This window comes from Terrapene carolina, unplaced genomic scaffold (assembly GCF_002925995.2).
Source record: "Terrapene carolina triunguis isolate 2854851 unplaced genomic scaffold, T_m_triunguis-2.0 Scaffold17, whole genome shotgun sequence".
In the NCBI taxonomy this organism is placed as follows: domain Eukaryota; kingdom Metazoa; phylum Chordata; order Testudines; family Emydidae; genus Terrapene; species Terrapene triunguis.
The window spans coordinates 3,269,271-3,294,638 of record NW_020664368.1 but is presented as its reverse complement, the minus strand read 5'-3'; the positions used below and the strand labels follow the sequence as shown (position 1 = coordinate 3,294,638).

General features: G+C 40.5%; 1 protein-coding gene across 3 annotated transcripts in view; it reads right to left on the bottom strand.

Moving 5' to 3' along the window:
- The window catches only part of LOC112103180 (ecto-NOX disulfide-thiol exchanger 1), a 490,675-nt gene that overhangs the window by 77,846 nt on the left and 387,461 nt on the right, over positions 1-25,368 (bottom strand). The window contains exons 10-11 of one of the 3 annotated variants that reach the window (XM_026650367.2): positions 15,586-15,692; positions 10,453-10,570 (exon numbers count right to left, since the gene is read on the bottom strand). The exons of the other annotated variants lie outside the window; for them this stretch is intronic. Of the exons in view, the coding sequence (XP_026506152.1) occupies positions 10,453-10,570; positions 15,586-15,692 (225 nt within the window). The remainder of the gene's footprint in view (positions 1-10,452; positions 10,571-15,585; positions 15,693-25,368) is intronic. 3 annotated transcript variants of the gene reach the window in all.

Below are 25,368 nucleotides of genomic sequence, written 5' to 3'. Positions count from 1 at the left end.
ACCTGCATGATATTTAACCTCTCCCGTGTTTAGTTTTATTAACCAATTTACTTAAAATAGTACAACATGCAAATCCAGATTTTGATGCTGAAATATACGCATTCAGGTATGAAAATTGGGCCCTTCTAAATTCACTAGATCCAAAAAGAGGAAAAAATATTGTACTGAACTCCATATATTAATACAGAGATCCAAGAAATTCCAGTACATAAAGCCTACCATTATCCTCCCAAGCCCAAAAAGACAATACAAAATACTGAATAGTCCCTCCCAAGAACTCAGTCCTGTAGTTCTGAGAGTTGTGAGAGAGCAGCGAGTTGTGAGCCACTAGTAGGTTTGTTGAATATGGTGCTTAGTTACAAGTGATCCAACAAGATGAACTAAGAGAAGAGAGTGGGGGCTGCAGGTTGATGACTCAGCAAAACTATTGTACTCATTATAATCACTAACACGGAGAAGCTGGCTACAAGACAGACCATTTCAGAGGAATGTTCTGAAACTCTCCAGTCAGCTGTCTGGCCCTCCTGGCTTTCCCACTCTCAGTTTTTTTCCTTAAGTGCAGCCCCTCAGTGCACTTGAGTGAACCACTCCTGGCAGGCAGTTGGAATAACTGAAACTCCTAACAATGTTCACCATGCACATAACTTGTATTCCTGGATTACACTTACATGCCTTTACCCTTACTACATCCACCTCCACCCCAGCATGCCCTCTTTCTCTCTTCCTCACTCTCTGTTCAGCGTGGGTACAGAGATTTGCTGACTCTGCTGAGCACCATGCACATCTCTCCACATTGCAGAAGCATCACTGGTCATACAGATGTTGAGCAAAAGCTGAGTGCTAGCTCTTTGGTCCTCCATGCTTCTTTCAGCAATGCTCAGAAACCAGCAGGATCAAGCATTAACACAGCATATAGTATCTTGAAACCACTGAATAAAATGTGATGAGAACAATGACTGGCGGATAATATAACAGGATAGAGCATTTAACACCATTTACCACACTCCCCCTCATCTATTAAGAAGTTCACCTCTCTGGAGCTCAGAAAAATCCAAGAGGCCAAAGCAGCCATATATGGAACATAGAAAAAGGCCAATTCAGAAACAGCTAAGCTGAAGTAGCAACTGACAGAGACCTGCAAACATGGAGATCTTCCCACGCCATTGTTTAAGATGGACACTTGGCAACTCTAAAAGCAATTCAAAAATCACAGAAGGGTATACAAGTCACTGCAAAAACATGTTAGAAACCGCCGCCCGCTTATATGACTTAAAAATTGCAATACACCTAACTTATGGAACTCTAAATAAATAAATTAAAAAATAATCAGCTATTCTTCCATGAAAAAGGAAGAATTTTACAGTGGTTCAAAGCCCTAATCTGAACCTCCAGAATGTGTGTTGTCAAAGCTTCCAACAATACCTTTCTTTTAACAGAGGAAAATCTTAATCTCTTTAGGAATAAGAAAAATACCATAGGAATAGAGTTCTTTGAACCATATGTAAAAACTAGTGGGGCAGAAGAATAAAACAGTATGTCCAGTTCCTGAAGTTGTGATTTGACTTCCAACACAGTCTTTCTCCTCCTCCTCTTCACTATGCAACTGTAATTTAAAAAACAGTCACTCAACTTGAAGCAGCATTTTACCCCTTTGCTATTTGGCTTTAAAAACCAAATACTTCAATGTATAGTTTCCAGATATGATTTGAAATGTACGTGAGACTTTAGTAGACATGGATTTTCCTTTGGATAGTCTTCAAGCCAACACCAAAGAACAGGTAATCTTGAAACACCTCAGAATCCAAAATATCTGAAGTTCATTCATCAAAACAAACAACATCACTAAGTCTTGGTAGCTTTGGGAATTTCAAATGTTACCCAGTTCTGAATGCTAGCCATGCTTGCTAGATTCTTAACTCTTGGAATTCTAGCATTTCTCAAACTGCAAGCCAGATGATTGTATGGGGAGGTGGAATCTGCAGTCTTTGAAGAGATAAGCCTTTATACACTTTGGACATCTCAGTCAGCCTTGCATGTCTCATGATCCAACAGTGCCCTTTCCCGGTCTGTAGCTATGAGTTTAAAATCTGTGCATTAAGGCTGAAAACAATTTCATTTACTTTCTGTGCTATGCTACAGATTACCAGGGGTTTCATGGGTGAGAGCTGTATATATTGCAGATTTGAACTTCTGTCAGCTGGCTTCCAAATCTCCACCTTGAGAAGTAGTTGTAAGGATCTCTGACAGCTGCAGATCTTGAGTTAGAAAGGATTCCCAAGCTCAATAAAGCATGCAGTGCAGAATAATAAAGAAGAAAACCAAAGTCCTAGAGCTTAGTTTAAATTAAAAAAATTAAAAGGATCTTTAACAAAATAGTAACACAATAACTAGAAAACTGAAAGTCAAATGGAGCTACTCCTGAAGACACCAAAGATGCCTGTGATTTGTGGCATATGCAATTCATGGCCAAAGCCCAACATTTTCAGTGTTAGAAATAGGTCTTATTCTAGTAAAGTGTAAATGCAATTAGGAGCCGAGGCACAAAAGCTTTATATTGGACAAAGTGGTCTAACAAAGATCATTTTCCACAGAGGGTGGAGTGTAATTGGGAAAATGATGCTAATAAAGGCTATATCAGGTTGGGAGGAAGCTGAAAACAGCATATGTTCCACTACTGTCTTTTATTGATTTTGCTGCCAACATCCCACTTCAACAACATTACGGTTGCCCTTCAAGATTCTTAATGGAGGGGTATGGGAAAAAAATCAATACACACAGCCTGCTTCTGCTCCTATTGAAGAGAATGGGAGTTTTGTTATTAACTGCAATGAGAGCAGGACACGGCTCATTCTGTCTCTTTCCACCTCCAACAAAGCTACATCTACTTCTTATTTTGTGTTTTCAGAAGGTGAGCTCCTGTTGTTTAAATAGAGCATTTCAGTACCAGACTAACTCTATATATTCAGATGTGTTGCCCTGCTATATTAAACCGAATGAAAAATTATGGCTTGTATCCTGAGCTGTGAAAGTTGCAGTAAAAGGTATAGCATTTGAAATAAATTCTGAGAACAAAACCATTTCTTTTTAGAAAATATTTTCATGAAGATATAAAGCAAATAAAAACATTTTAATTTGACATTTACTCTTGTAAAAATATTCTCTTGTTACTTTTAACTTGCACCAAGTATAGCTTTACTAATAAATTAACAGAAAAACCTTAAAAGAGAATGCATGAAAAGACATAAATGATTTTAGTTTATTTGGGACACCCACAAATATCTCTTTTCTACTATTTTTGAATACAATTTTGCAAAAAGTGAAATATTCTAATATTGGCTCAGGAAATTATATGAACTCTTTTCATTCCAGCAATGTGCTGTTAATTTTGCTCCAGCACAATCTCAAAACTTATTTTAACATGCTGTCAAAATTAGACGCTAAGGTTGTCAATAAAATGACACTAAAATAAATGTAAATTTAGATTGCTGTCATAAGTGGCTGCTTGGTTTTGCGAAGATGTTAGGTTGCTATAGCATTTTCCATAGCAACTTTGCATCTTATTACATAAATAATCCCTCAGTGTTCTTAAAGCTTCCTAAAAAACAGGATTAAATCTATTCTCATATGTAATGATCCTGCATCAAACCTTATCAGTATGAAATACCCAGAAAACATAATAAAATGTAATCTAGATAATAGCATTTCTGGCAGTCGAAAGGCATCAAAGCACCACAGACTTTACACTGCAGATTTCAGTTAACTGGTCATTTTCTCCAAATCCTTATTAGGTAAATATTTTTGAAAGTTAAATTTACTTTTAAAAACAAAAGTATCGCTTTTAACCCCTTCACTGATGTGTTGTACTATAGCAGAACGTGGCTCTTTTCCTGGGCTGAGGATATGTTAATGTTGCAGAGGAGCATACCTGATACATGAAACGGGACATTTGTTATGTTTTATAAAAAAACCAACCAGGCAAGTTTGGCAGTATCCTCTGGCCCTGATTCAGCAAGATACATATGCAGGCCTAACTCTAAGCATGGGAACAGTTCTGTTGAAGTTAATGGGACTTCTCACATGCTTGAAGTTAGATGTGTGCTTAGAGACCTTCCTGAGTCAGGGCTTGTTTTTGTAAATGCTGTGGAAAAATGCAATATATATCAGTGTACAAAATCCTGTTAGAAAGCCCAGGTTTTGGCCTGCCTGAGCTCAGCTCCCAACTGGTATGCTGGGAAGAATACATGTACAGACTTATTACCTGGTGGAGGTAGTGAATATCTTGTCTTGCTCTCTGGTGATCCTCTCTGATGGTACCCTGGAGCACAAAGTCTCTAGTGGAAATTGTGTCCAGACTTTTTCCCCTCAAGAGAAAGCTGTTTTGATTAGACTATATGCTTTTTGTTAAACTTGTGCAACTGTGGATACAGACAAGGCCTGAGAAATGGCAAGAGAAGATTGAATCATGGCAAGAAGATTGTGGCACGATGAATCAACATCAGCCAGGTCACTTCTGCATTTTTGGGGGCTTTCCTTGAAGATTTCTCATCCAAGTGGTGATCAGGCCTGCAATTTGTGAGATTTATGGAGAAGCCTGTGTGTAGTATTATTTGCATAGGGTGTGATTTCCAAACACTGACTAAGTCACATAGGTGTTTTTGAAAATCCCATCCTAAAGGCCCAAACTGCACTGACTTTGGAAAGTTGTATCTACATTATGTGCATAAACGATGTACCCCAACCACATAATTACATACACAATTTACAGTGGCTTAATTTGCTGTTGTGCATGAAACTGCCTGTCCTACATGTACAAGTATATGTCATGCATACACAAGGGAGAGACAACTTTTTATTACTTTTATTGCAGTAGTTCCTAGAGGCCCAAGGTCCCTACTGTACATATATATAGTCAGAGACAGTCCTTACATCAAACAGTTTACAATCTAAATGGCAAGACAGACAACAGGTAGACAAAAGGAAGCACTATTATCCCCATTTTACAGATGGGGCACTGAGTCACAGAGAGAAAAGTGATTTGTCCAAGGTCACACAGGTATTTTGTGGCCGAGCTGGAATATCACCCAGATTTTCTGAGTACAGGTCTTAACCACAGGACTACAGTTGCCAACTTTCTAATTGCACAAAACTGAACACCCTAACCCCACCCCTTCCCTGAGGCCCCGCCTCTGCTCACTACATTCCCCCTCCCTTGGTGACTTGCTCTACCCCACCGGGCTGGGGCAGGGGCTTAGTGTGCGGGAGGGGATGAGGGGTTTGGGGTGCGGGAGGTGGCTCCAGGTTTGAGGGGGGGGTCAGGGCTGGGGAAGGGGGTTGAGGTGGGGGGGGCGTGAGGGCTCTGGGCTGGGGGTGTTGGCTCTGGGGTGGGGCCAGGGATGATGGCTTTGGGGTTCAGGAGGGGGCTCCCAGGTTTGGGAGGGCTGAGGGCTGGGGCAGGGGGTTGGGCCACGGGCTTACCTCGTGCAGCTCCCGGTCAATGGCGCAGCAGGGGAGGCTAAGGCAGGCTGCCTGCCTGTCCTGACACTGCATTGTGCGTGTGCTGGAAGTGGCCAGCAGGTCTGGTGCTAATAGGTGGGGAGTGGGGGCAGGAGACTCCATGCATGCTGCTCTCACCCGCAGGCACCGCCCCCAGCTCCCATTGGCTGGGAACTGGCCAATGGGAGTGCAGAGCCAGTGCTCGGGGTGGGGGCAATGCGCAGAGCCCCATGGCCCCCCACCTAGGAGCCGGACCTGCTGGCCACTTCGAGGGCACAGTGCGGTGCCCCAGGACAGGTAGGGACTAGCCTGCCTTAGCGCCGCAGAACTGCCAACCAGACGTTTAACAGTCCAATTGGTGGTGCTGACCGGAGCCGCCACGGTCTCTTTTCAACCGGGCGTTCCGGTAGAAAACCGGACACCTGGTCACCCTACACAGGACCATCCATCCAGTGACCTTTTGCAGCTAAGTGTCTTTTTGATCTTATGGCTGCCTACTAAACTCTCTCCCTCATTGGAGTTGCATTCAGTAGAATTAATAGCACATCATCAGGAACTGTTGTCTTAGGAACAGCATAGCACCTGTTTCCCTTAAAGGGAAATTATTGATATCTCCTAGGGATACAGCAAACTTTTTTGTTATCTCTGCAGGATGCAGCTTCACTTCAATAATTCTTAAAATTACTTCTGAGCCTTTTACTTTTGAGTCCCTGCTCCCAATGCCAGCAGGCAGGAGACCAATCATCCATAAACTCTAATTGTTCTAAAAATTTCCCTCTATTCTCTAGCCTCCTGTGCAGGGTACCATTTTTCTGAACTTATGCTTCAATAACTGCACCTTGACTTTCAACTGTATTAATGAAGTCAGTTGCCAGTTTTTTAGCAATCTCTCAGTTTTACCTCAGCACACTTCTATTTTCCCTTCAAGCTCCAAAATCCACAATGCAAATAAGGCAGTGGTTACATCTAAAGCCTGACTTGTGGAAAACAGGGCTCTAAAGAAATGTCTGCAAACTGTGGGTCAGATTCACTGGGTGGTGTCTCTTGGAGTTCACCATCAGTCCCAGGTTGTGGGTCCAATCTGAGAGGGATGGGGAATACAACAAGGTGACCAAGACTCTTAACTCTGCCATGGAGCCTGAAGACATCAGGCAGCCCCACAGAGTGGGCATAGCTGGCTAGGAATGAGACAAAGCCAAGCTATCTGTGCTAGTTCAACACATCTCCTGGGTAGGCTCCAGTGGCAAGTTTCTGATGGAGCCTCAGCAGCAGTTTAAAAACTCCTCTCTGCTGGTGTACAACAGTACTGCAGTTTGCCCTGTCCCTGGAGGTATAGGGGATGTAACCTGTACACCTCGCGCTCATGTGAGTAGGGTCTTAATGCCTCAAGCCCTGAAAATGTGATGTCGCTGTACAACATTGCTATGAGTTAGGTTGTGTTTACTCAGAATGCTGTGACTCTGCATTTCAGCATGGTCTGGAGGTAGGGTGACCAGATGTCCCGATTTTATAGGGACAGTCCCGATTTTTGGGTCTTTTTCTTATATAGGCTCCTATTACCCCCCACCCCCGTCCCGATTTTTCACACTTGCTGTCTGGTCACCCTATCTGGAGGAATGAGCACATGGCTGGGAGTCAGGAGGTCCTGAGTTATAAGCCTGGCTTTGCCACTGATGCACAGTGTGGCCACGGTTTTAAGATACAGAATTTCTGACATCAATAAATTAGGGAAATGAACAGTGAGAAAATCAATAGTCTTGTGGGTAAAAGAAGTAAATTTGAGTCTAAAATGCAACAATGTCCTTTGTAATGAGGTGCTATTAAGCGGCACTGTATATCCTTAAGAAACAAACCTGAATCCACCAAAACACGCAGTGATTAGTGCAATTTGTAATCTGCAACAAATTCACGGCTGGCCTGAAGACCTGACCCTGGTTCCCAAAGCAAACACCTCGCTGCCAGATGTTTCACCATCTGCTCCACAGTGCACAAAATCCACAGTGTCCAAGAGCCTGGCATTAGCATAGTGCCACTTAGAAACTTAAACTTGATCAGACTTCAGACTACGCCTGACAGATGAGGACTCTTGCACCACCCTATTCTTAACATCTGTTAAATAATGAATGGAAATGATGGGGCTGGAATTCACCCCTCTTCATCTCAATAGACTTAAGTATTGACAGTAAAGATCCCACCAATATAGCTTTTTCAGTCTAACTAATCTAGATGTTAGGGACGTACGCGGCACTCTTCACCATAGTATCTAAATGCTCGTGGATGCCAAGTTATTTTTGCACAAGGAGAATGATAGTACTTGATTAAGCAGATGAAATGGTTTCAGAGGATTGCTGAAATTGTAACTGTAGTAGTGAGAACATTTAGGAAAAAATTCCAGCACCTGAATTCACTGGGAGGCATGCTTTTTTATATAAGGGCTGACTAGAACCCCTAGTCTGTAATTAGTTTTCTTAAAGGTTTATTTGAATACAGTGCTCTTAAATTGAATAGAGATTGAATCATTCATCTTTTGGTCATTCTTGAACTGTCCTACCCTTTATGAAAATTATATACTTTTACTATTCTGTAGATAGACAAGGATTTAACAGTGAGGAACATGTCAACGTTTGCTTACTGAACAAAGGTGTTCCTTTACAGTATAAAGATTTTTTTAAAAAATATTCTCTCTGTAGAATAGACCATGTAAATAGATAAGAGAAGAAAAAAGTTGGGTCAGGAATGACTTACTCAAGCAAAAAAAACAAAAAACAAAGACAAACAAAAAAACCCCTGCATCGACAGTAAAGGAGGGTGAGGATCCTGACCAATAGAAAAAGGTGAACAGTCAACAAGCAGGGTCCGATTCTCCTCTCAGACAAGTTTTACACTAGAGTAAGTGTAATTGGGGATTGGTCCTGCTTTGAGCAGGGGGTTGGACTAGATGACCTCCTGAGGTCCCTTCCAACCCTGATATTCTACGTCTATGTTTAAGTTCGTTGGTTTTGAATAGTTACTCTTAGTTGACACCAGCATAAGTGAGAGGAGAATCAAAACATTTTTTTGAAAGTCTAATGTTGGGAAAAGAAAATGGTAAAATCTAGTTTTGTTATTGGGTGAATCTTCATAGGGAACAGGCTGGATCAACTACATACTGGGACAAATTCAACCCTGGTGTAACTCTGCTGAAGTCAAGAGAGCTACACTAGTGATGGCTTTGGATGACCATTGTATTTGATTTATACTATTGAATTTGCACTTTGTATGTGATGTATTAGCAAAACTGTTAATGATATTATGAATGTGAATTATCCATCCAAGACAATAATAAGAGACCAATTCAAATCAACTAAAATAGCAGGGGAAGGAAAAATCACAGAAATCTCTGATTTTTGTCCAAAAACAAACAAACAAACAAACAAACAAACAAACCAAACCAAACTTACTGAAAAATACATATTTTCACTACAGGAAAAAAAACACATATTTTCTACTGGTTAATATGATGCATGGTTACTGAACTGCACCTCAACCTAAGCATTTATTTGTTAAAACACAATGAAATATTAAGTATGACTGTTCATAGCATAATTATTTTTCTTGAGTCCAGTGAGTTGGCATTGCTCACCTTTTTTTGTTATTGTTAATTATAATTATTTATCTCCATAAGACTGGACATGCCAAGGCAAATGATTATGTGTTCATATGAATCTGTTATTGCCAGCAATCCTATGCCCATAGAGCCACTGTGTCAGCTCCAATCACTCTACTAATGAATACTGGAAAATTCAATCCCATACAATTATCTTAAGCAGAAATTAAAGCTGCCCCAAGGAGCGTTTATTATTTCTATCTATCTTTCTGAAGACCATTTTTTCCTGTAGGAGAAGTGCCCTTTTCCTGTTCATAGTGAAAGTTTCTTTCCACAATGGTATCCTACTTTTCAGTCTTTATTTCTGGAGATCTTTAACCTCACATAGCCACTGGCACCTGTGTGGTAAACACTTTTCTCTTGCATATCTGTAAGCACACATACGTGTACACATGCACAGACATAGGACACCATCCATGGTGGGAGAAATGGGGTCAGGTCATAGAATCTGGAACCTGTGTGCAGATGTTTAGGTCAAATGTATGTCATTGTTAATGTCTTGAGTTTGTGCATATAACTTGCCCCATCTTTGCCCATATACCTCATCTGTCTGGCAGGGCTCAATTGAGCTTCATCTAGATCTTCTGCAAGGCTTTCCTTTTCGATGCTGAGTAACACGCGGCTCAACCCTTGTCAGCCCCTCACAACTCTCTAACCCATTGCTGACATGAAGGTCAAGAAACCAAGGGAAGGATTCAAACCAAGGTATTCCCTTCCATAGTGCATACCAGTTACTCATAAGTCACTGAGTCAGCCCAATGTCCACCTCCTGAATTGTTTATACTGGATAGCTGAAATATATCAAGTGTACTTGCTCTTCCTTTCATGATAGACAAGAGTGTCAATTAATGTATATCTAGTGCCACACTTTGAAATGTGTGTCTTTAAGAGTTAATTCCATGGAAAACTCAGATAATGTATGTGTAAATGTATTTGCTAGAAAGAAAAGGTGAGGTTCAAAGAATATTGAATGAGACACAATTTCAGCTGCTTTTATTTAAATATGACATTATTACTATTCTGGAATGAAATACAGTTTTGGGAGATGAGAAGAACCTTGTTGAAAGACCCAAAATGGAAGCAACTATGGAAAGAACTGGAGCATTCTGACGAGTATGTTTCTTGGAAGGTGACAGAGCACTCCAGATCCAAGTGAGAGTCATACAAAGACAAAATGTAAGGATAATTAAATTAAAAGTAGATGTTCTATGTTATATAACTATTTTCTATCACTGGAGGTAACATCACCCATCTACGTTTTGAAACAAACAGTTCAACATCTTACAGGATATTGTGAAGAGTTTCAACTTTACCTGATTCATCTACTCTCAGCTTTTTACTGGGATTGTCACCGCTGTCATCATCAGACATTTCCATCTCCTCTTCACGGCGGATCCCCATGAGCTGTTCACTGTGAGCATTCCGGAGCTCCTAAAACCCAAAATGATCCTTTCAGTATTGACTTCCATGAACTGATTCTATTTCTAAACAACTATTTTAAATTTTATATTCTTTTATTTTAAAAATACATATAAATAACCCATGAATATTAGTACAGAATCAGCACAAGACTCAAGAGTTAGAAGGGCTCAAATTGAAGGGAATGGAGTTCTTTGTGTTAAAATATTTTAAATAACTGAATATGTCAAATATACCATTGGGAAAAAAACAACAGAGAAGATGAGTTCCCCTTGTCAAATTATTACCAGTCCTACCCAGGCAGGTATATTTCAGTAATGGCAACAATTAATACTGCATGTAAAATGGCTGTATAAAGGTGCTATCAAGTTGGCTAAAAAATAAAAAGCTCCAGCTCTCATAAGCCCTAGGTTTCTATGCCTGCACATGGTAAACCCAATTATCACACATTTTAAATTCTCAGCATAGAAACATCTTTTTTGGTAACATCTGCATCTTGATTTGAAACAAATGACAGAGCTAACAGCCCTTTCTCAGAAAACCCCCCACAAGGGCAGACAGGCAGGGAGCCTGTATGTATGTAACTAATTGTAAGTAAATGATCAGCAAGCATGTGGGCTTTATAAAAGTCCAGAGCATCTTTGTCCTCAAAAAATAAAACAGGATAGTACTGGTGTAATGGCTGGCTTTTTAATGGTTGCAGCACAGAGAAGACTGAGAGAATTCTATTTTGTCCTAATAATACTGTCAGGTGTAACACAGGGATGTTGCACAGTGATTAGTGTAGAGCTTTTCAGTCTGCAGACAGCTAATTTTTCTATCGACAAAGAGCCCAATTCCCAAAGAGATGGTTTGAAATCTTTGAAATAAGGAAAAGTCATGTGGAAGGAATAAATAGTGCTGAAGGTTCCAACTATTTACCCATGCAATTAACAACAAACTCTTATGGTGGGATGGAGGGGGAAAAAAGGAGGGTGTTTCCCTGGGGCTGCACCTTGAGTTCATCAGTAAATGTCATATACTATAATAAAGGTATATGTATCTGTTAATCACTGCAAAGGCAGAGAGGCTAATTAATGGGTGTTTTACATGGGAATCGTTTGAAATTCAGAGGATTGACTAAAATGGTAAATTAAAACCAGTATTGAATGAATTAATTGCATTTAAGACAAAAATTCATAAACCACTTCGGAATTCCATATTGAAAAGAGCCACAAACACTTTTTACCAGAGAGTATGCTGTATCTTCTTAGAAACCAAATGATTAGTGTATTTTAGATTGCAAATATCCCAGGAGCATCTATTTCAAAACTGTCTTTAGCAGCCGAACAATAATCTTCTCCGGGAACCTCAAAGAGGTCACTTTTTTCTTTGCGTTGCCAGAAAAGCTCAGATAGTGAGGGGTGGTGACAAGGGAAATGTAAGCACATTAGCAAAGGAGGGAATAATCAAATAATATGATTTGAATCAACAGAGCTATTTGTTGACATATGCATAATATTTTACAACTGAGAAATAGGAATTGTCCATATACATTGGTTCAACCAGAGATTTCAGAACCTCTTAAGTTATTTTTTATTGTTTTCTTTCTTCAGAAAGAAAAAAAGAGCGACAACGTTTAAATAAGCAAAGATGTTTTGTGAATTAACATTTCTGGAAAGTCCTACTTTTAGGCATTTTACTTTAAAATTAATTTAAAAGCCAGCAAATGAATAATATGATGTGTCCCCTCATGAAAAGTTAGTTTAAGAAGGGATCATTTAAATCTGCTTCTGTAATAGATGACTGGAGGATAGCTAATGTGACACCATTTTTAAAAAAGGGCTCCAGAGGTGATCCAGTGGCAATTACAGGCCGGTAAGCCTAACTTCAGTACCAAGAAAACTAGTTGTAACTATAGGAAAGAACAGAATTACTAGGCACATAGATGAACATGATCTGTTCGGGAAGAGTCAACAGGACTTTTGTAAAGGGAAGTCATGCCTCACCAATCTATTAGAATTCTTTGAGGAGGTCAACAAGCATGTGCGCAAGGGTGATCCAGTGGATACTTGGACTTTCAGGAAGCCTTTGACAAGGTCCCTCACCAAAGGCTCTTAAGTAAAGTAAGCAGTTATGGGATAAGAGGGAAAGTCCTCTCATGGATCAGTAACTGGTTAAAAGATAGGAAACAATGGGTAGGAATAAATGGTCAGTTTTCAGAATGGAGAGAGGTAAATAGTGGTGTTCCCCAGGGGTCTGTAGTGGGACCAGTGCTGTTCAACATTTTCATAAATGATCTGGAAAAAGGGGTAATCAGTGAGGTGGCAAAATTTGCAGATGATATAAAATTACTCAAGATAATTAAGTCCAAAATAGACTGTGAAGAGCTGCAAAGGGATCTCACAAAACTGGGTGTCTGGGCAACAAAATGGCAGATGAAATTCAATATTGATAATTTCATAATAATGTACATTGGAAAATATATCCCAACTATACATACAAGATGGTGGGATTTAAATTAGCTGTTATCATACAGTAGAGAGATCTTGGAGTCATTGTGGATAATTCTCTAAAAACCTCTGCGCAATGTGCAGCAGCAGTCAAAAGAAGTGAACAGAATGTTGGGAATCATTAGGAAAAGGATAGATAATAAAACAGAAAATGTCATAATGCTACTATATAAATCCATGGTACGCCCTCATCTTGAATACTGTGTGCAGTTCTGATCACCCCATCTTAAAAAAAGATATATTAGAATTGGAAAAGGTACAGAAAAGGGTAACAAAATGATTAAAGGTATGAAACAGCTTCCATATGAGGAGAGATTAAAAAGACTGGCACTTTTCAGCTTGGAAAAAAGATGACTAAGGGGGGATATGATGGAGGTCTACAAAATCATGAATGGTGTGGAGAAAGTGGACAGTGAAGTGTTATTTACTCTTTCACATAACACAAGAACCAGGGGTAACCCAATGAAATTAATAGGTAGCAGGTTTAAAACAATCAAAAAGAAGTACTTCTCACAATGTACAGTTAACCTGTGGAATCATTGCCAGGGGATGTTGTGAAGGTCAGAACCATAACGGAGTTCAAAAAAGAATTAGATAAATTCATGGAGGATAGGTCCATCAATAGGGATTAGCCAGGATGATCAGTGATGCAACCCTATACTCTGGGTGTCCCTAGCTTCTGACTTCCAGAAGCTGGGAATGGATAACAGGAGATGGATAATTTGATGATTGCCTACCAGGGCCGCCCAGAGGATTCAGGGGGCCTGGGGCAAAGTGGGGGAGCTGTGGTGCTTGTACTCACCCAGCGGCGGTCCGGGTCTTCGGCGGCATTTCGGCGGCAGGGGGCCCTTCAGTCACTCTGCGTCTTCGGCAGCACTGAAGGACCCGCCGCCGCCGAAATGCTGCCGAAGACCCGGGCCGCCGCTGGGCCAGGGCTCGCGGGGCCCCTGCGGGGCCCGGGGCAAATTGCCCCACTTGCCCCCCCTCTGGGCGGCCCTGTTGCTTACTCTGTTCATTCCCTCTGAAGTATCTGGTATTGGCCACTGTGAGAAGACAGGATACTGGGCTATATGGACCATTGGTCTGACCCAGTATGGCCATTCTTATTTTCTTATTACTTTAACATAGTTGAAATAAACTAACAGCAAACCACTTTTCACATCTCCCTAAAAGACAAGAAAGAAAACACCACATCCCCAATTTCCAGTTAAACAAAGACTTTATTTGCCACCCACTTGAACTATTTATGAACGAAATGCAAAATACAGCTCTTAACAATAAATTATTCTAACATTTTATTTTAAGTGTCCCATTATTGTGAAGTCATTTGGTATTCGCCATAATAGCACTGATAATAAAAATTCATTTGGTATTCATGCGGATGTTACATCTAGTGCCATTGGTATTCAACTGTAATTTAGCATTAGTTAATGGGCACTTAAAACGCAACCCAAATGATTTATATCGCAGCACTTAAGTGTTTCTCAAACTAAGTGTGCAACACTTATTTTACAAGTGTATTACAGAATAATTAAATAAGTGCATCTTACCTTCTATAGTTTTTGTTTTGAGACAGGGAAAATCATTTAGAGGACTGTAATGTTAACAATTAACATACTGTACTACATGGAAATAAGCAACTGTATGTAAATTACTTCTACATAAAAAATAAAGAAAACAAAGACAGTGGTACTTACTTTTAAAATACGGGTTCATAGCGTATATACTGAATTACAATCGAAAGCTGGATGACCAACACCACAAAACAGGACTACTACTTTCTTTGCTGACATTCGTGTAAAGGAAAGTGGAATCCCAGATCTTTTTTCTCATTTTCTTTGCTCATGCTTATGACAGTCACACATGCATGGACTTGGATAGCCACCCTAATGTGTACTATTATTACATTTATGCTGCTGTGTTTGCCAGCCATGAACTTAGAGTCAATACAAGTGATTGATTAATTTTTTAAAGATGGACATAAAATAGATGGGAAAGAGTACCTCCCATCTCTGGACTGAATACGCTTTACTGATTATTAAGAAAAGAAATCTTTATTTTATTTTCCAGCAAACTCATATTACTCTGGCCATATAATGATTCAACCAGAACAAATATCTATACTATATATCTGTTTTATTTACCAGATCTCAGTGCCTTCCTAAAAATGTATTGTTTAGTATGTGAAAGACTTAATTCTAAAATGTATTTATTTTAAATATCTTTGCTAATTTCACCATTTCATTTCATTATTTCAGAGTGGTAAACATATTCCTCTAATGATTTCCCATTTCTTGTAAAAGAAAAATAAAAACACATTGCTCTCCAACTTAGTGTTATTTAACAACATTTATTGTAATGGGAGCAATGGGAGCAATACATACTGAAATGAGATAGTATAATGGCTAGTTGATTAACTGCTAAAACTACAGCCGTAAATATTGCTGAATGCTGTACGTCCAGCTACAGTCACACTTGTTCTGTGTCAATCCAGCTGTGAGATGATGGATAAAAAGTAATAATAAAATCACCAACCTCAGAATGCTTTCGCCAAATGTCTATGTTCTTTCGCTGAGCTTTCGAGAAATGGTCCCAAGCTTTTTGTCTGGTAGAAGCGTTGAAAACGGCCACAATCTGCTCAACTTTGGTGAACAAGGAAGTCAAACAAGACAAGCAATTTATGTTGTGATCACTATAGAGAAGCAAAGCAAAGACACTAGGAGTCTATGGATGATGTCATTACTGAAATAACATCATCAATATCCATCCAATCATGTGTCTTTTGTACTTACATTTTATCAATGTTGGAGATGTCTCCCTTCAAGTCTGTCTCCATAACTTTAGTCTACACAAGTTACAAATATATATTGAAGAATTTGCATGCAGTTGCCTCTTGTGCATAATTTGTGTGCTGTGTGTATGTTCATATAAATGTTGGGGGAGAGGGGTTGTGTGGAGGAGGAAGAAGTGTTAGAGGCAAGGTGTGAGGTGGGCCCCACTCTAATGTCATTATCCCAAAGAGGCCCCATGAAGCTAGGACTTTGTATTAAATCAGACCAAATTAGCTCCTTCCATTCTTAGCCACCTATTTGCTTACAGTTATTCCATTCCTCTCTTCTTTCTGTTAGTGCACCAATATACAGCAGGCTCCTAATGCAACATGAACCTACTCAAACTGCGTCAGCAGTGGTGCGATGGTCCCTGATCGCAACACTTTGAGATGCAAGTATCCTAAGGTTGGTCACAATCCAACATTTTCCACAGCTAAAGGGGCGGTGCTACCAGCTGAGCTGTTGTGCTGTTTCATCAGTTTAATCTGAATAAGCACCATTTTTGTAGTGAAGTTCTCTATGATTTAGCTCTCTGGATTAGTTGGCTAAACTAGCATTATCTGTTCTGTAAAGCTACCACGTTCTGTCTTTCAGACACTTTAAAGCCTACTAGAATCAAGGAAAGGATGGTGGAACTCTATTCATGTCCCACTTCCTGCGCCACCTGAGCTGGTAGCTCCATATCTTACCTCACCCACACACCTAGTTGCTGTTTTCCTCTCCCCTGGTGATTCATTTCAAATCGTGGGACTTAAAGGCTATGTCTACACTAGAAACACTACAATGGCACTGCAGCAGTGCTGCACCTGCACTGCTGTTGTGTGGACGCTTACTACAGCGATGGAAAGTGTTCTTCCGTTGCTGTAGTAAATTCACCTCTCTTGGCGAGATCTTCGAGCCCGGGCGGCTGGTGCTGGGAGCCCGGAGCCCTGGCTGCAGCCGGGAGAGGGGAATCTCCAGCAGGGCCTTTCCTGCTGCTCCCCAGGAGCATCTCCCAGGGCAGAGCCCCCAGCCTGGTCAGGGCCCCTTCCCGGGCCAGCCCCTGCCCCAGGTAGGCCCCGCTTGGAGGGAACCTCTTCTCTGAACCCTCTGCAATTTGTCAACATCCTTTTTGAACTGTCAGTACCAGAACTGGACACAGGACTCCAGCAGTGCCTGCACCAGTGACAAACACAGAGATGCCAGTGACCTTCGAGGAGGTGGCTGTGTATTTCACTGCTGGAATTCTTCCGTCAACCTGGTGCTGTCTACACTGGGGCTTAGATTGGCTTAATGATGTCTCTTCAGGAGTGTGAAAATTCACACTCCTCAGCAATGTAGCAGGTCGACCTAACTTTCTAGTGTAGACTAGTCCTCAGCCTTGGAGAATACAGTATACGGAGCAATCCTGCATTGGCTTCCCTAGAATGGGCTAGATAATTTAATAGGTTGTTTTTGTCTCTGACATCTATGATGTCAAACCAATGGATAAAGCCATGGATGTTTCTGCTAAAATGATGAGCAGTGAAACAGTTAGCAATATTGGTATTTAAACTTTCATCCTCAGATTCAAGAGTTAATCACACAGACAAACAGCTTGCTTCTCTTTGCACTATTGTTCCAAGCTATTTCCAGATTCAGGAAGACAACACTAGGTTGAGTCACATGAGGAAGCTTTTCTTTAAAACCATCAAGGTTGGTTAATTAACTGCTAAAAGTACGGCAATAAATATGTTTAATGAAATTTTAAACTCTGCTTAAACTACATAGGCTGTTTAAGGAGTACTGGAATGGCATTCTGGTTCAAGCTCTGACTAGAGTCACAATAATTTCAGCATATTAACACTTGTTTGGCTCCAAAGGTGGAGATATATAAGGATGGAATTAAATTGTATATATTTATTAAATTAATTTAAAAAGATTAGAGTACCCATGATTATATGTATATAAATGAAGGCTAGAATTTAATGATTATGCGGCATTAGTGACCCCGGTGCACAGAGTATCCTGCTTAATTAACAATCTGTGTTTAATTAGCAAATGGAAATTCAAATAGAAAAGATTCACAAAGATATGAGGAAGTGCTGGGTTACTATTTTCCACTAAAAGCTATTAATAGGATCATCTGAATTTTGTAGAAACCTTTGAACTTTTAAGTGTTTAATTAAAAAGTTCTTTCTATAGGTGCTAACATCTATCAGAAGTCTTTATCTGATCATTTCAGAGGCTCTCTTCAGTGAAAACTCAAGGCAGGAAGAGGTCACAGAGATTTCCTGTCTTTCTTTTATAGGCAAAGTGAAGAGTGTACGGGAGGCCTTCTTCAATGATCAAAATTCTCAGGTGTTCAAGAAATAAATAAAAAAATAAATGTTAAGTGTGCAATAAGCTAAAAAAGTCAAGCAGTTATGCACAATATTATCCAAGCTACATCTCTGGATATACATAAAGAGAAAAAACTAGGAGAGAATGCTAAGTGCCCATTATAATTAACATAACAATTAATAATACTTAGCACTCATAGCGCTTTTCATCCATAGATGTGTCAGGATGGCTTTTGAATTTCCTAACATTTATATATTAGCTCTTATCATACTTAGTTATTTTCATTTAACAAAAAATAATTGAATATGAATACGTGGAACCCAATCATGCAGTCTTCACTCCGACAAAAATTCTATTGACTTTATTTGCCTAAGTCAAATCTCTGGAAATACAGAGAAGCTCCACTGACTTCAATCGAGCTATGACAATTTGCACCAGCTGAGGTTCTACCCCTTTGAGTTTCTCAGCTTCAGCTTAGGGTAAACCCATATAGGAGATATCAGGTTCAGAGAACCAGATTTTAAAAGGTATTTAGGTGCCTAAAGATGCAGATACATGCTTAACTCCCATGGCGCCTAAATACCTTTTAAAATCTGGCCCTCTGAGCCTGACTCTTCCCTATATGAATGTATTCTCTGCCATACAGAGAATACTCAGGGGGGCAAAACCTCAGCTGGTGCAAATTGTCATGGTTCCATTGTAGACAATTGGGCCAATGGAGTTATGACAATTTGCATCAGCTGAGGACCTGCCCCAGAGTTCTCACTTCCAGTTTACTCATCCTTCCTTCAGGGATGAAGTTTGGCCAAACGCATCTAAGGCCCTAGCTACTGACCCTGGCTCAGCCACCGTGTAACATGGCCGAGGTCCCTATCTGTAAAACAGGGTTAATAATTCTTACCCATCTTTGTAAAGTTCCTTCAGTTCTGTGTCTGAACAGCACTGTAGAGTATAAGCGCTATGTATTATTATTAAGTATCATTAAATATTCACCAACAAACATCTGTATAAAATTATATAATAAAATTTTCGTTAGCCATACGCAAAATTGCTTCTTGTTAATAGAGAATATAGGTAACTGGTCAAATTTAATTTTAAGAACATCATTGTTCTGGAAGATGCAAAAACCCCAATTCTTTTTTTCCTTCAATATAATTCAGATTTGTTTCCAATTTTCCTAAAAACTCACTCTAAGGCTTTGTGATACTTTGTGTGGTGTGTTTCACACAAAGGATTATACTATTGTTTTTCTGCTGAGTTTTAAACCCTGAAAACCAGAGTTGATATGTAGATGTCAGCTAATGGTTCACAACTGCAGCATTACTGTAAGATAATTTATTATAGGTTGTCATAGCTATAAAGGGAAGGGTAACAGCTCTCCTGTGTACAGTACTATAAAATCCCTCCTGGCCAGAGACTCCAAAATCCTTTTACCTGTAAAGGGTTAAGAAGCTCGGGTACCTGGCTGACACCTGACCCAAAGGACCAATAAGGGGACAAGATACTTTCAAATCTTGGGGGTGAGGGGGAAGGCTTTTGTGTGTGCTCTTTGTTTTAAGGGTTCGTTCGCTCTTGGGACTGAGAGGGACCAGACATCAATCCAGGTTCTCCCCATCTTTCTAAACAAGTCTCTCATATTTCAAACTTGTAAGTAAAAAGCCAGGCAAGGCGTCTTAGTTTTACTTTGTTTTCTCAACTTGTAAATGTACCTTTTACTAGAGTGTTTATCTTTGTTTGCTGTACTTTGAACCTAAGACAGAGGGGGGTCCTCTGAGCTCTTTAAGTTTGATTACCCTGTAAAGTTATTTTCCATACTGATTTTACAGAGATGATTTTTACCTTTTTCTTTAATTAAAAGCCTTCTTTTTAAGAACCTGGTTGATTTCTCCTTGTTTTAAGATCCAAGGGGGTTTGGATCTGTATTCACCAGGAGTTGGTGAAAGGAAGGAGGGGGGGGAGGGTCAAATTCTCCTTGTTTTAAGATCCAAGGGGGTTTGGATCTGTATTCACCAGGAGTTGGTGAAAGGAAGGAGGGGGGAAGGGTCAATTTCTCCTTGTTTTAAGATCCAAGGAGTTTGGATCTGTATTCACCAGGGAATTGGTGAGAGGTTTCTAAAAGCTTCCCAGGGAAGGGAATGGTGGCAGCGGACCAGAACTAAGCTGGTAGTTAAGCTTAGAAGTCCTCATGCAGGCCCCCACACTTGTACCCTAAAGTTCAAAGTGGGGATAGAGCCTTGACATAGGTGGAAACTTATATTAGGCATATTAAATAGATACTTACATCATCATTGTTCAATATTTGTTGCCATAAACAAAGTGGGCCAAATTATGATATTCCTCTTAAATGTAAATTAAAAAGAATATATAAACTATAAATCTAAGGAGGGAGGGACAAAGGGGACTGATCATAGGGAGAAGTGGAATATTTACAGTAGAAAATATGCCATAACATAGCAAGTTTACTGAATGGAGACAAGGTGGGGGTAAAGGGCTATACAGTTCTGTAGATAGGGAGACTATGGGAGAACATTTGTTTTCCACTATGTATATTAAATACATTCTTTCAACTACCTACACAAGTTAAGGCTGAAATTGCATCTTGAAGTTCCAGTGACAAGAACAAGCAACTCAAATTGTGCTTTGCTTGATATTTCATTGATTATTATGCATAAATGAAGTTCTTATTCCTTTTATTCAATAAAAATGTACATAGGCAACTGAATGTCTCCCAGTACTTTACAATAAAAGGAAACAATGAACAAAATAGAATCCAGCTTGGCCTAAACTCAAAACAAAAAATCAGAACTCACATCATGGACAACTAATTCCAAAATTGAGGGGTATAGAATGAAATGGTCCAAACACGAAACGACTGTAGGTGGAATAATGGAATATGCAGCAATTTATCTTAGAAAGATTTTAAAATGCATGACAAGTGATACTGAAAATAAAAGAAGGATTTCACCCATAAAATTAAAGTTGAAAGGAAATTTTACAGTCAACATAAACATGATTTTGGAATAAGGACTCCAAGACAATAATAATGTACATAGTTAGCCTGGTCTTGGTCAAAAGCCTGTCTGCTGAGTTCTGAATAAGCTGGAGTCTGCCAATCAATTTGGCAGGGAGCCCAGCAAACAAAGAATTACAGTAGTCAAGGCTAGATGTTATAAATGAATGGATTACAGTCTCCAGGTCAGCTGTGGATAGAAAAGGGCGTATTTCTGGCAACTGTCCTGATATGCATTTGGTGACATATTGACTATGTTCCAGCACTGAGTCCAAGACCAAAATTACCCTCGGCAACTTGACATGTAATGTTGACACAATATTTCAGTTAAGTGGCAGAGTAAAGAAAGATACAGAATTTTATAATTAATCAGGTCCAAAGAGAAGCATTTGGGTTTCAATGGGTATTTATTTTCAGAAAAGTATTTGTCTTCTACACATTAACAGCCAAAAGACAATAGAGCCCGGCTTGACAAAGCCCTGGCTGGGATGATTTAGTTGGGAATTGGTCCTGCTTTGAGCAGGGGGTTGGACTAGATGACCTCCTGAGGTCCCTTCCAACCCTGATACTCTATGATTCTATGATTGTTACCCAAGATACACTGCCAGAGAGGGAGAAACAGATGTGAATGTCATCAGTAGAACAGAGCAGATAACCTATAAAAGTTAAAAATACCACCCATGGGAAGAGTATAGAAATGCAAAGTACAGGGCTTAGAGTAGCATATGTTGGAGTTCACTAATCAATTAGACATGCTATGACAGACCCCATAATGCATTTGTACAATAGAAACCTACATCATACTGGCTGTGCAATATACTACAAAGAGTGGCTAATGATCTCCAAATATAGAATCATAGGACTGGAAGGGACCTTGAGAGGTCATCTAGTCCAGTCCCCTGCACTCATGGCAGGACTAAGTATTATCTAGACCATTCCTGACAGGTGTTTGTCTAACCTGCTCTTAAAAATCTCCAGTGATGGAGATTCCACAACCTCCCTAGGCAATTTATTCCAGTGCTTAACCACCCTGACAGTTAGAAAGTTTTTCCTAATGTCCAACCTAAACCTCCCTTGCTGCAATTTAAGCCCCTTGCTTCTTGTCCTATCCTCAGAGGTTAAGAAGAACAATTTTTCTCTCTCCTCCTTGTAACAACCTTTTATGTACTTGAAAACTGTTATCATGTCCCCTCTCAGTCTTCTCTTCTCCAGACTAAACAAACCCAATTTTTTCAATCTTCCCTCATAGGTCATGTTTTCTAGACCTTTAATCATTTTTGTTACTCTCCTCTGGACTTTCTCCAATTTGTCCACATCTTTCCTGAAATGTGGCGCCCAGAACTGGACACAATACTCCAGCTGAGGCCTAATCAGCGACACAAAAATAGTTAGATTTTTAAAAATCTGCCACTGCAAGCTCCCACCTCACCCCCCACTGATCATATTTGTACAAGTCAATGTTGGTTGTTAAGAAGTTGGGTGACTGGCAGTGATATTACCTGAGTTTTGCATGTTACAATATACAAATTACCTCATATAAGTGGAGGGAAAAAAACATTTATAAGTGTTTTTATCCATTCTGCCTTGCCTAGCCTTTCCTCTGCAACACAAATTATAACCCCCCTCCCTTCTCATGATGTCCTTCTAATTCACTGTCATTGGCATGGGCATAATTTGGGGGCAGCATGGGAGGGCACTGCACCGCCCCATACCGCCTGCGTCAGGCAGGCATGGAATTTGCCTCCCATGCATGGCCCCGTTGGCCTGGGTGGAGCTGCACCCCCAAATACATAAGTCAAACTATGCCTGTGATCATTGGTTTGCTGTTCTTGGGACGTGCTTTTCTCTTACCAAGAAACAGGATGAGGAAAAGCTAAAGAGGGAACATCCTGGGAATATTGAAACTTCCATATTCCTCAGAATCCATAACCAAACACGCACAATCACTTGTTCCAAAGCACTTATATTAATAATTAAACAACACTCACTTCTAGAAAAGTAGAAACACTTCTTGTTGTATGTTGAAACAACAGAATGTACTTAAATTAAACAGAGCTCACCATGTCCTACAAGGGATTGCTAGGAAATCTGTCCAAAAAATAAATGTTGAAAATCTTTTAAGATGTGAAATGTGGTTTAATTTACAGTGAAGAAACTGACAGCCCAGTGTAACAAAGGGCTTTGGCACACTGCCATGCAATAAATCACTTGAACTTAACAAGACCACTACACCTACATGTCATTTCTCAGCAAACTGGAACCTGTCACCAGGCCAATGTGATACAGTAGGGCAGGTATAGCTGCACAGTACCTTCTCTGTTAATGCTGACATTGTGTAGTAAGGAATAAAGCTTGTGGGCTATCATCTGACATCACAGAAACAAATCTAATACAAAGAAAGAATCTGTGCATGCTACTGTCTTCATCACCTTGACTGGATTTTCTGCTATCCCTAATGTACTGTGTGTAATTAGCTGATCTCCTTGATAATTGGGATTGACGAGGTCTTTGTTGTAGGTGGCAGATAGTTCTGTCGATAGTCGAGACTGTCACAGCTACTTTTGTGTTTTTATTTCATCAGGAAAGAGCTCCATGAGGCGGTCCTGAGAGGAAGAGGCATCATAAATGTGCCTGGGCTCTGACAGGTTCCCCTATGCGTAGGGACTCTCCTGAAATAACAACCTGCCAGGGCAATAGAGCATGACAGCTTTATGAGGCTCCTTCTTCTCAATGAAGACCAGGAGGGTACATTTGTTTCAAATGTCAGATGGTTTCCTTTGCTGAGGGAAAAAGACTGGACCTCATTTATCAGCCAGAAAGTCATCTGTCTCATCCAAAAAAACCTTTCTAATTTCTAACGCTGGAAAACATTTGCTTCCCCCCATTTTGCTCAAACCCTTCCAAGTCCCCATCTGTTATACCATATGCACCCTGTGCCTTCCCCCTCTCCTTTGCTGCCTCCATTCTCACATTCTCCCTTTTGCATCCTTTCTCCCTCTACATCTCCATCTTTCCTTCCTCTCCTCCTTTGCTCTCACATTTCTGCCCTGCTCACACCACCCCAAATATCTTTATTATAATAAAAAAAACTACAACCTTTGGGCCCAATCCTGTGAACACTTACTACCAGACAGAGCTCTCTAATGTGAGTGTTCCCAATGAGGGCAGTAATCATATCAGCCAGTAATATTATTAGGGTCTGGTCCTTCATTTATAAACAAAAAACTAAATCAAGTTTTAAAAGTGCAGCCATCATGAAGTGTGCCCAACTAACCAAAACATTCTCTCTATCTCACTGGTGTAACCCTGTCCTCTCTTCCCTGCTCCAGTTCCTTATTATCTTCACTCACGACGTCATATCCACACAGTATTTACCTTCCACTTCAGCAAAACATTTAACCTCTTCTTAAGTCCATACCTATTCAGAAAAGCACTTCAGCATGTTCACTGACTTCAGTGGAACTTGAGCCATTGCTTCAGTGCTTTGAGGCTTGATCCTGTTAGGTGCTGAGTGCCCTCAACTCCGATGTAAGTGAACACCTTGCAAGATCAAGATGACTAGGGATGTATTGCTGAATTGAAGCCTTTGACTGAAAACTCTTTAGAAGCTAACTCTTTTATTTGAGTGTAAAGCACCACGTGCATTTATAGGCCTATATAAAACAATACATAAAAATAACAGTGAGAAGTCTTATTAGTGAAATCCTGGCTCCACTGAAATCAGGAGCAAAACTCCTTTTCGCTTTGATGGGGGCAGTGATGAGCTGCCAAAATCTTAGGAACCGGTTCCCTACCGGATCTTCGGCGGCACAGCGGCGGCGGGTCCTTCAGTGCCGGAGCGAGTGAAGGACCCGCTGCCGAAGTGCCGCCGAATACCCAGTAGGGAACCGCCCAGTGAGTACAAGCCCCACCCGCCTCCCAAAACAGCCTATCCCCCCCCATCCGACTCCCACCCATATCCTGCCCCCGACTGCCCCCCCTCAGAACCCACAACCCATCAACCCCCCCGCTCCTTGTCCCCTGACCACTCCTTCCCAAGATCCCCCACCCTAACTGCCCCCAAGACCCCACCCCCTACCCAACTCGCCCTGCTCCCTGTCCCCTGACTGCCCCGACCCCATCCACCACCACCCTGACAGACCCCCAGAACTCCCATCTACCCAACCTCCCCCCCCC